Raw genomic sequence first — 12,684 nt, forward strand, 5'->3', positions numbered from 1 at the left:
GTTTGTTAATATCAGCGACATATTTACTAAACAAACAAGATGGCCACTATGATCAGCAATATGGTTATATGCACCCTTATATCACAAACTGTATCACACGCTTCGATAATAATCAAACAGAACAGGTCCTGACAATGAAATACAATAGGACATCTACGACATGACACACTCACAAATGGAAGGGGTAACTAGATGCTGAAACTATTAAAGAACAAAGGTTTGAAACTTTTGTTATCAAAAAGGCAAATCTCTGCTATTTAGATATAATCACAGTTCCAGAGTAACAACCGTGCAGACTTCATTATCGGTTCTGTGACCGGGTGGGATAAAGGCGGTGACAATTAAACGATAAAGCTTAGCAATCGGGAGGTTCCATCTGAAATGATTTTCTAAATTGAAAAGATTCCAAATTTGAGTTAAAATGCTCAACAGGAAGCCACACGACATGAAAGTTGTAATACATAGGCCTTTGCAGACTTCTCCCACATTCGTGGTTGCTTCAGCATTGCAAAAATAACTGCCCAATTATTATTATGATGATTATTTTTTATTCGAAAATTCCAGGCTTAAAGGGGTCTCAGCACTAGTAGAGACTGTAGATCACCATTGCTACAAGGGGCTACAGAGTACCGTTAGAATAAGGTGACCAGACGTCGCCGATTTTCGGGGACAGTCCCCGATTACAGTGTGTTGTCCCCGATGAACAAGTGTCCCCGAAAATGTCCCCGATTCGTCAAAATGTTCAGGAATTTCAAAATATCCCACATTTTTAGTAATATAATTGTAAAAACAAAATTTAGTCAAGTGTGCAGTCGCAGAACGGAACCAGTATTTCAGGTGGGCCAGTGTAAAGTGCTAGATCGATCTAGCCTAGCTGCACTCTTTCGTAAAGTAAGTAAATTTCATCTAAGAAAAAGCTACATTTTTGAAAATAAAATTGATTTTAAAAGTGCTTCTAAATATCACCATTTTACATCAAAGCACCTTAGGCACTTGAAAATTTCCAAAGGGGAGGGGGACACCACCTCCCCTTAGACCCCTCCCCCATATCAGTCACGCAATAAATGTCCCTGATTCCAGTCAGGTAAATATGGTCACCTTGCGTTAGAAGTTCAAATAATTTCAACTGATGATGAAAAACTGAACAGTATAACCAAGTACATCTGTCCACAAATCAGGGATGAGCCTGGGGTTAAAAAAATCACGGAACTTTGCAAAAATCATGGTATAGGCTCCAGTTTGCGTATGCTACAGTGTGTTAGGATAATAGTTTTTGTACCCGAGGTAGAAAAGAAATCAGGGATATTCCGCGAATTCGCGGAAAAAGCTCATGCCTGACAAATTGTTTAATTCCTCACAAAGAGGACGGTTTTATGAAACACTCCTCAATATCATTGAGGTAATACCCTGACTGAAGAAAAGTTCTGATGAAAACTTTTAGCTGTACTATCAGCATGGTAAAGTATATATAAAGTTATAAACCTAACAGTATGTTGATTATCTTTAAGGATACTCTTGGAAGTAAAGAGTTTGAAAGTCTTGAAACTCTTCATCCTTTATTTTAGTAATTTATGATAATTTACAAAACATCTTGCAAAAGTTTATGGAAGTTTCCTATCACTGTACAGTTAATTCAATGCTTATGTTAGTTTACGAAACATCTTTCAAATATTTGTGGAAATTTCCTCAATAGCATCGAACAAGAATGTGCCAAACAGTTCTGATGAAAACTTCTTGAAGGATTCATTTTAAGGACACTTTCAGAAAAAATGAATGTGAACTTGAAACCTTCATCCTTTATTAGCACTTTGTTAGTTTACAAAATGGAAAAGTTTATGGAAGATTCCTACCACTGTACACTTGATTGCTTTAAGGTGGCATACTCCTATTAGAGTCTATATCCATCTGCCCTGATTGTTCTCCTTCAAGAAAAGTGCCAAAAAGCAGCAGGAGAACATCTTTTATGACCTGTTATCAATCATGATCTAGTTTTTTTGTGGCTTGCATGTTGAAGATCATGTATGGAAGTACATGCTGTGCAAACATATAGGGTCAATGAGGCAATCTTAGACCCCTTTAGGCCTCCCAGGAGCAGTGTACATAAATTGTTTACTACTGAATGAAGAGGTTTGTTTACAATTGACAAAACCTTTGGATCCCATAGCAAAAAATCTGCACCGTCATGGAAAATTGATGGTGCCATGAAAGGCCTACTTGGCAGCTATCCAGTGATGGGTAGCGTTTAGCTAGTGATAACTTCTATCTAGACTTCGGGACCACATTACTTTTGTGACTTAGTGTTTAAGTCAATGGGGCTTTTAATGGGCGTATGCTACCTTAAAAACTGTAAGTGTTGCCAATTTTGCACAGACAGGGTCATTCAATTAACATGCAGGTACAATCTTAGTCTACACCAACCATATGGCATACCATCAATTACCACTTATAGGACATCATTCCCTTTGGATAGAATCCCCAGGTACTTCCATATGGAACATATAATCCCCAGGTACTTACATATGGAAGATATAAACAGAGCAATACATCATCTGTCAATGGTAGGTGGATTAGAGGGTCAAGAGGAAATTGCATATTGGGATCCTGTCATGTGTAACAAGTATTTAAAGGTATGGTACACAACCTGTAGTCTTCTAATCTACCAGAGCCTTCTACTGTACCAAAAGGAATCGATGGAGATATTAAAACGATCATACAGGCTACTGTTATGAAAATTGCGATACTGTATATTTGTAACTTACATATCTGTAAATTAACAAATGGGGAGAATAATTAACAGCTACATTATTCAATTATTTATTTAATTCAATAATTAATTAGAAGACAACACCATATAATACAATAGATAACTAATTAGATTAATTAATTAGATAATTAATTTTTCAATGTTCCATTATAAGCAAGGAACTAACCCTACCAATGCTTTCTTCTACAATTGATTTAATAATAAATATATATAAATCATTATATATATAAATCATTATATAAATCATATAAATAATAAATAATTGCACAATCATGGCAATGTATTTGTCTTTTGCAAAAGTTTGGCCCTAATGGTGAGTGGGGAGGGGGGGGGAGGAGGGGGAAGGGAGAGGAGAGATTCTGTTAGTTGTGTATTTCCAATAAAATACTGTCCCCAGCTTAGTCTACTACAGTCTCACAAGAGGCTATATCTTGGGCAAATTTTAGGCCCTACTAACTTACAGGAGGGTAGAAAGGGCTGGACCAGAAAAAATCACAAAATGGGTCACCAAAGAGAGGGTTAGAAAAACAAGGGTGATAGATGGACCAAAAGTGGTTCACTATGGTCAATCTTATACATCTTCTCTAACCTCATCAGTTAGAGATTTGCTTATTTTAGCTTCATCAATATACGGGATAACGTTCAACTTCTGTAAAGGTCTGTCAAAGGAAAACAGTTTAACCATATGCATAGCTGATGACCTACTTTTTCACGAAATTAAATTAGTTTTTTCAAACCCACCGGCAAAAACAAAAATCACTGATCCGTGCAGAAATATTTTCTAATTTCATCAAACAAATTAATCGTAATTTGACCACGAACTCTATAAATATTATCAAAACAAAAATTCTTCCCAGGTCTTTCTTATAAGTTGTTTATAAATAAAAACACCTTCAACAAGAATGGCAAAATTCTGACCCCTAATTGAATGACAATACCCCTGATCATCAGAATCCTTACCCCTAACGCTCGTAAATCAAAGGGACAAAAACTTCCTTTCTTTTCACATGGCGGCTGCTAATTAGCAATTATCCAAGTATAATATAAAAACCAGAGGCACCCTACATTCCAGATCTGGTGACAACGAAGACTCCTGTATGTTTAGACTCAACTTGTAAGTCTGTAATTTTAGCAAATTTGTAAATTTGAGCACAAATACTGCAGAATTTCAATACTGCCAATGTTGTGCTTGTACAGTTGTACTTATGTCTATCTCTTCAGCTCTACAGTATGCTTGAGAACATTACCATGGCTATCACATGTTCATCGTAGCGCGTGCACACTGCAAAATTGTCATTACTGGCAAAGTGAACGGTACTTACATGACTGGACGTTGAAACTTAAAGTTTCATATAGCCCTCTGTACATTTGCAGTTTCAGAAGCTAGCTGCCTAGCCAACTTATTTTGAGCCTGTTATGTGCTCACATGCGCCCTCACTTTGTAGGTACCTACAATATGACTATACTCTCTGTTGTGCTGTCCGCCCAAAACATAACACCATGAACGACCGAAAAAGTTCTTCCTAATACTGCAAGCACTCCACGCGCACTAGTCTATAACACTGCGTATTTGCTGGCAAATGCAGTTCTCGTTAACCATGGTGGTTACTGCAAGACTATGATTGACATTCACATGGAATCTTAGATAAGATATATATGTATGTATGTATATAAATATATACATATTTATAAATATATATATATGTTTCATACACCAAAATAAGGCAAGGATGAGTGCCTCCTCAATGGTGTGTCATGATGTTGTCATATCACAAGACCTCAGTAAGAAATCATCAGGTTTTGGACTTTTGGAGGGAAGGGAAGAATATACAGAAGTGAGATGCAAGAAAGATGAAGAAATCTAGAATGTATCATGAACAACTTACACTCCACTGAAATGAACAAATATCCAATTTCAGAGGTCACAAAATGATCTACAATTTGTGCGTCACCTTGGAAGTATACTTGTTATCCTGTGATCACTGTTTCGACTAGCAAAATAAGTCAACAGTTGGTTTTTATAATATCTTTTGATGGATACAATTGACTGGCTTAAATTTGCAAAAGGTGACCTTGAAAACCAATCTGCAGTTGGTCATTAGAGCTATTTTTGCCTATTCAGCTTCTACACAACTGTTTCATTACCACCAGTAACTACTGCAAAAGTGTCCTTGAGAATATACCCCAACTGTGAAAACATGGCCTCACGCAGAGAATGACTAGACAATTTTTGCTGGTTTTAAGCAGGAAAGTACTGGCATTAGTAGCATGCAGCACTGCACATCATACATCTTATCATTTCATAATTTATTCTTGGAAAGAAACCAGAGCAAAGGGTCTGATGCAAAACATGTTTGGTTCAAAATCAATGTAAATGATGAACAACGAGTGCAGGGGGCTGATCCATTATTGTACACATGGCTTTACAGTACTCTCTTGCACCTTAATATCTTAAACAATTTACTGCAGTATACATTCCCTTATTGTGAACCAGTTAGAAATGACAAACACATTTACATCCACAGGATTCTTTTGCATCGAAAGTGATCCTATGCTTTCTTTGAAGAACGTCCTGTACTGTCTGTATTCAGCTACTGTAGTACTTATCAGGCAAGATCCCTTTCTGGACCACAACAACAGTACAGCCTTTGTGTTCGACCAATTATTTACATACTGAACTGTAACCTTGTAGAGTACAACAGTCATGGCTATTAAACTACTTGGATAGGGAGCTTGACTTCCACATGTATTCTGGTTATTGTATATACAGTGTGCATTCTTCAGTCCAAGTTTCATAATTTAGTGAACCAAAGAGACAAAGAGAACGAAGGAAGCCAGGACGCATTCTTTGCATACGGTGGCAAACGCACAATTTGTGGCAAGCACAATACTTATGGTAAGCACACTATTTGTGGCAAGCACACTGCTTGTGGCACATTCAATGCTTGTGGCGATTTCAATGCTTGTGGCAAACTCAACGCTTGTGGCAAATGCACAACTTGTGGCAAGCATACTGCTTGTGGCAAACGCACTACTTGTGGCCGCAAACTCAATGCTTGTGGCAAACGCACTGCTTATGGCAAATGCACACTGATGGGACACCAAACATTTCGTCTTCCATATGAAACAGATCAGATGTTTGGTTGCATTTACAGCTCATATGTTTAAAATAGAACAACTTTGTGAAAGCTGGTCAAGTGACCAGGTAGAGGAGTACTGATAGCATCTCCCTGAGTTCGACATTGCAGTGGAGTGTACTACCAGACTATATATGGGAGTGTTAAATATAATACAATGCAAAAACCACAAAAACAAGGTCAACTGATTTCCTAATTTAAACAAACCAACTCCCACCTGGGGTCCCAATTGACAACAGAAATTTACATTTCTGGTCACGTTCTATCTCAAAGTTCATGTGTGTATGGAGCAGTTTTATAACTTTCTAAATACTATTATTTAGGGACTGAATTCCACCTTACTTAAAACATATAGAATAGAAATATATTCAGAATTATTTCAGAAATATATTGAGAATATACGATATCAAAGTGGACACCTATCACTTTCAGAAATTGATTTAGAAACGTGCAAAAATTCACAGCAGCTTTCACACTCTGCAAATTTTTGGGTCAGAGTCAAAGAACAATTTACTAAAAAAAAAAGTACTATACGCATGAATTAGCCTGTAGATACCATTCAGTTCACTTGGCAATAAAATCAGCACTTTTCCAGTTGACTCAACCTGTCGATCTCTCGTTACACAACTTGAAAATTATGTCGGTTATACAAGAACCACCACAGTACTACTTACTGTAACAAGAGCTATCTACCCACGGTAACCTACGTAGATGACAAAGAAAATGAGGGCCAGAGGAACGAATGTCAATAAACAAAAGGAACTTATCTTATTAATAGGATTAAGAAGGTCTTCTACCCAGCTCTCTTTTGTAATAACCATGTGACAGGATGTTCTTGAATTTTTAATGGGACTATACATAAGCTGTTCAGCAGAAAGAAGTATGATCACTTGATAATAACAACATCTCAGTTCAAAGAATGCCTAATTGCCTTGGTTATGTGAATTGATAATTCTGCAAAACTGATACAGAAAGGGTGTTTACATTGTCGTAAGAACACCCATGTCTACTCAGGAACAGAACCCTCTCACTGTAGTTTCTATGAGGATCCTGAAAACCCAATTAATATTGTAGTGTAAATTACCACCCATTATGATGTGACCGAGATCTCTGGTTACTTCTTCCTCTCTGATACTAATATTCTGAAAGGGTGAACAACTTTGTAGTGTGAACGCTCTCGTGTACTCACGATCAGATCCCTCCTACTGTAGTTTCTGGGAGGATCCTGACCACCCAATTAATGTTTGAATTACCCTCCAAATATGATGCGACCAAGTTCTTTGGTTACTACCTTCTGCTCAGTTTCGCATAAAACACAGACTGCCGAAAGTCTAATTAAAGGTGCACTGAAGTAATATAACTAGGAAAATTGACTTGGAACTATACAATCATCGTTAACTTTTTAAAAAGTACATGGCAGTACATTACCCCACACATCACAAATGATTACTAAATCAATGTACTAAGTATAGGCTACTGTGTACAGTAGGTCTTATACTATGTAACACTGAGCAATACATGTACTGCTTTATCCTACATTGGTACAATATGTGCGTTACTATTGGCAAACAAAGCATGCATGATTAAGCATACTGGTTGTTTCCACATGTATCCTACCTCAGGAAAGTAAAGTGTTAATGTAATAACAATACTTTATGTCACACCCCATATTCTTTGAAAGAGTCGTTGTCCCACACCACAATGACTTGTTTGAAACAGATGTTGAAACTATTTATTTCCGTACAGTTGCCAGTTTTCAGCAATAAATGCCTACATTAACAAGATATATGAATAGAGGTATTCGTTTGGATCTTACAGTTAATCAAATGTAGACACCCTTTCAAAATTTTTCTCCACAAGATTGTTAAGTAGTGAGTGATTTAATGAATGGTTTTTTTTTTTTCAATTCAAGACATATCATCACACAGGGACATGCAAGAGCAATTTCAAAACTGTTCAAAACTTGCAAATGATAGTAATTGCCATAAATTTGTCACTACAGGTATATCTCACTAGTACTAATAAGCCTGGTAAACAGATTGAAAGTACGTTCAGGAAAAAAATTGAAAAAAACAAAAAAAAACAGGAAATGGGTAAAACGTGTACTAAAGTCTGCAACTCTATATACCTATATAAAAAGTTCTTTTTTAAAATTTTCCAGACTGAAAAAAATAATAATAGCATACTTAATGCCAACACCGGAACTTGGCTTTTGATCTGAGACTCATCTACTGTATAGAAAAAAAAACAAACAAACAAACAAAAAAAACAAAGTAGCAAAATTGGCAAGCTCCTTACAGATAAGGCAAATTGGATTAATTTTTTTGTATGTGAACTGACGGTGCAGTCTGTTAACGGTAGTCAGTATCTAGGCACCAAATTATAGCACGCTATAATTACTAGAAGTTTTCAAAAATACTTTCCTCAAGGTCTTTATGGAAAGTTAACTTTTTCAGAACGCAGCACACAGTTTGGGGCGAGTCTTCAATGCCTTTAATACCTTGTTTCTGTTGAAACTTAGTATGGTACTGATATTTGTTATAGTTATTATCATGTAGATAAATTGCCAAATGGGAGAAAAGAATGATTCACCATCTTGATACAAAAGATACAGCAAGAAGCAAATTATAACAAGTGTCTTGTAATATTCAATTCAATTCAAATTTACTTTTCCTGTGCTTTACAGTAGTACATTGTTACACATATTATGATTGGCACTAGATAAAACAAGAGAAAATAAGGGGTCGTTTGAGTTTTTGTTGAAAAGAAGGGAGACTTAAAAGATTTAATTTCACTTCCAGGGACGTCTTGCCAGAATAGACAAAAGTAGTTATTTAAAATTAATTTTGCCGTGTTGGGTGTTATGTTGGGTCATTGAAAACAAAACATTATTTATGTGTGTTTATGTCATAATTGCTATTGTTATGCACTCTAATACATTTGGATATAACAGTCGGAAGGATACCATTACAATACTTGTAAAATAAGCTACAAACACAGAATATGTATGAATATCACTGACAATTCTTGTTTGTCTCAATGTTAATCAAATTCATCCCTACTTTATTTTCCTACCATTCACTAAAATAAAAAAAAATACATAAAAAGATTGAGAAGCAGTTGTCACTGAAATACTGCAACACGTAACTGTAATGCAACAATTGATACCGAAGTGATTTCATGGACACAACAAATTTCCATGTAACAACCTGGGTAGAACCTGCTCACCAAGTTACTCATGCATTCCTTCACTTTTGCTTTCTGTGTATATATATAGATATACACACATCTTTCTGCATACGCACTGTTATACAGTATGCTACAATCAAGTAGTAAACAGGAAGTAGTGTCATTTCGATATGACCATCATCACAAATGCCCTTTGACCTACAGTATTATATGAAAATGAACTTGTATTAAAGTCACTGAAAGTTGCAAGTCATATTGTTGTAACAAAGTTCCATTTTAGTCTCAGATTTCATTAGCTGTAGCATCTAGTACTACTGTAAGTGTTAAGTTTCATTACAACTGCATACAGTTGTTGACCTTTAATCTCACAGCATACGTATATATATTCTTTTTCTGTGTGTAAAAGATTCTTTCTCAATGTCCTCAAGTTTTCTGCTTTACTTAGATACCTACTATGCAGTAGTTTATATTCTGGGGACAATTCATATTCAATTCTTGTAAAAAAAACAGTTTGACTAAGTTACTTGAGAGTTCTGTTACCTGCAATTGTCGCACCTTACACCTTTTATAAATTCTAATTTCATTTAATGTTATGTTTCATATGGACTCTGGAGAAAGCAAATTCATACACTTTCCAAAAATCAATGCTACTATGGACTTCTTGTTTCATGTTGTTTTATTTGTAATATGTTGTGACCATTTGAAACAGTACTTCCCACCTTGTGATATGAAATTTCCAACTACTGTAACTTCTGTCACAAGTAAAACAGAATGATTCTCCACATGTAAACAAATTATTAGACAAATTTACCAAACCTAAGACAGTAAAGTTCAGTCTCAGAGTAAACTGAGACCCGAAACGAACCAAAGAGTAGAATTTTCCCTCAACATTAACAATTGTACGGTGACAAGCCTAAAATTGCATTGATCTCACACATGGCATCCATATACACACATGGACATTCCAAGGTTGTTTAGAGGAGAATTTATTTTTTATATTTGAGGTCAATTTCAAGGTTTCTAATAAAATATTACTTCATGTCAGTTTGGAATGTTCTCATACTTTGATGTAAATTTTTATGAGCAACAAGTGATAAGGCCAGTTATAGGCCACATGTAGGAATGTAATTTAAAGACGAGTTTGCTCTATAAAGAAGAAAACATTTTAATGACAGCATATTACAAACCCTGGAAGTTTGAAAACAACATTATTGAAATGGCAGTACCCAATAAAACTGCTACAGTGTATAAGTACGTAGTCATGAATTACAGGCTGTTTACTGGGGACATGCCAGTTAATTTTGCTGGGTGCCAGTAGAATAAATGGGAAACTGGCTTTTTACTGGCAGACTTAAAGACATGCTGCTTAATTGTAATTAAATTACAAAAAATGCGTGAGAATTTTACTTAAGAAAGTAGTACAGTATACCTTTTAGGCACTAGCAGTTTTTGTTAGTAAGTGGTTAAAGTTGTGGCAATTCTAGGCCAGGTACCTGTATAGTAAATATGTGCAGATGTGCATATGGAGTGAAACATAAATTATTGTAATATGTAATTACATTAATATTTTACTATAGGTCCTAAGAAGAGATGGTAGGATATGGAAACAGAACCAGTATGCTTAAATTAGAAAAGGGAAAAAAATCTAATTTTATAGAAATTACTGTTTATGTCTCCCTTTATAAGAAACAGAATGAACTTGTGGAAATAAATCTACAGTACTGTATACTGACAGACAATTAAAAATTATTAAACAATTAATAAATTATTAAAGATTAATGATTAAACAGTTCACATAATATCATACAAGTGTTAACAATCTAGTAATAATATACAGTACTGTACGTCTGTTATTAAAGTACCATACATGTCAAATTGAGTTTTATCCAGTTGTCTCTACAGTTAAAGCTGTAATTAAATACTGTATGTAGTGCAGGGCATATTGCACATACACAACTGTGGTAATTATACAATCACTTTGTCAATCAAACGATAGACCCACTTAAGGTATTTATCCTGGGAACAGGTGCCAGGAACCAGTTGACCGACTTAAAAAATTACACGTTTTATCAAACCATTGTTAGACCTACTGTAATGCTGCTATACAACTAACGTTACTGAGGCCAAGCTGTCAAGGTTTCACAAGTCATCCATGACTGGAGCTCTCATTGATGCTAATTTGAAGTTGTATTAATCCCCTATTAAAAAGTGCAAAACCTTGTTTTTTGTCATGTTTTGGTGACTGATTTATAAGAGGACTTACAATAAAAGTTCTGATGGGTAAATGCCACAATAGCATATTACCTTTAATCTATATAGCCTAGGCTACTCCATTGTTGCTAAGATAATTCACCTTCTCTTTGATTGTAGGGTAATAAGTTTCTTTAATACTTCCAAGATAAAAACACTAGGTAAGCAGAAGAAGTTCTACGTAGCCTACCTATAAACGGTGAGGGCAAATTGCACATGGCTCTGATGACCATAATTGCAAAAAATTAAGGATACAATTGTTATTTTAGAAGACTTAGGACTATTGTTGCATTCGTAATCTGTACTGCGGTGGAGAACTCGCAATGAGAACTCGCATGTGTGCAAATGGATCTATATCAGATTGGTATAAATTCCTAAATATATAAATGCCTAAGTTTGGCCTAGCCCAAGTCCGATACTGGGATCTAAACTTTCGAAGAACCATAAAGCAGATATCAGCGTTATCGCTTCAACATTATAGCCTAGGCCTAGGCCCAAATTTAAAATGTAGCATAGGCTACACACTCTAGAGGATAATTCTTACCTAGGAGTAGGCCTGGGGCTAGCCTAAGCCTATATTAGGGATGTAGGCCTAACTCAAAACGGAATGTAGGGGCCTACAACAAAGCTAACGAAAGGCATGAAACGAACCTTTTTTCCTTTGGCATAATCTTCCAACTGCGTTGAAGCTTTATCGCGGTTTGCCATTGTTGTAAAGTTTCTGTTGAAATTCGCTAGTTAGTAGTTAAAGTAGGATGGGCCTAACTTATTAAGCTTTATTCCCAAATTTTGTAGCAAATCAATGTGGTATCAAACAACCTAGCGTTAACTTGGTCTATTGTTGTTTAAAGATATGATTAGTATCTAAACTCTCAATCCCGACAATTTAGTCACGGGTGTGCTCCCCAGTTCAATCCGCCGCACTTTGCTGACCTAGGAATAAATGAGACCATATGTGCGTGGTTAATAAATAATACTAGTTTTGTAACTAGTTGCGATACACAATGCCCTGTTAGTGTTAGCTATAACGAAAACAAACACTTGAACAGTGCAGTTAGATGTGACAGTGGCAGCTTGTTTACAAATTAGCCTATCGTACAACGTGTACAAGTTTACATATTAGCCTAAGCTGAGCTGTTGTGTAACTTGTCACGTATATCGTGAACTTTGAATAACCAATCAACGTGGCCCACCGATGCCCCGCCCACAGTTCCAGCCTCTGTAAGTCGATAAAGATGTACAAATACCACCATAAAATGCCCGAAAACCTTCAACATTTTCAGATATTTCTATTTTCTCTCTTAACGACTTTCTCGCACAAAAAAATGAATGTTATAAAAGAAG

The 12,684-nt window shown here is 35.8% G+C and overlaps 1 protein-coding gene across 2 annotated transcripts in view; it reads right to left on the reverse strand.

Moving 5' to 3' along the window:
- Positions 1-12,354, reverse strand: part of LOC139965782 (catalase-like) — a 35,898-nt gene extending 23,544 nt beyond the window's left edge. For both annotated transcript variants that reach the window (XM_071968479.1, XM_071968489.1), the window contains exon 1: positions 11,992-12,354. In XM_071968479.1, coding sequence (XP_071824580.1) covers positions 11,992-12,048 — 57 coding nt within the window. In that variant the 5' untranslated portion in view covers positions 12,049-12,354. The remainder of the gene's footprint in view (positions 1-11,991) is intronic.
- Between the last annotated feature and the right edge of the window lie 330 nt (positions 12,355-12,684).

This window comes from Apostichopus japonicus, chromosome 1, assembly GCF_037975245.1.
Source record: "Apostichopus japonicus isolate 1M-3 chromosome 1, ASM3797524v1, whole genome shotgun sequence".
In the NCBI taxonomy this organism is placed as follows: Eukaryota; Metazoa; Echinodermata; class Holothuroidea; order Aspidochirotida; family Stichopodidae; genus Apostichopus; species Apostichopus japonicus.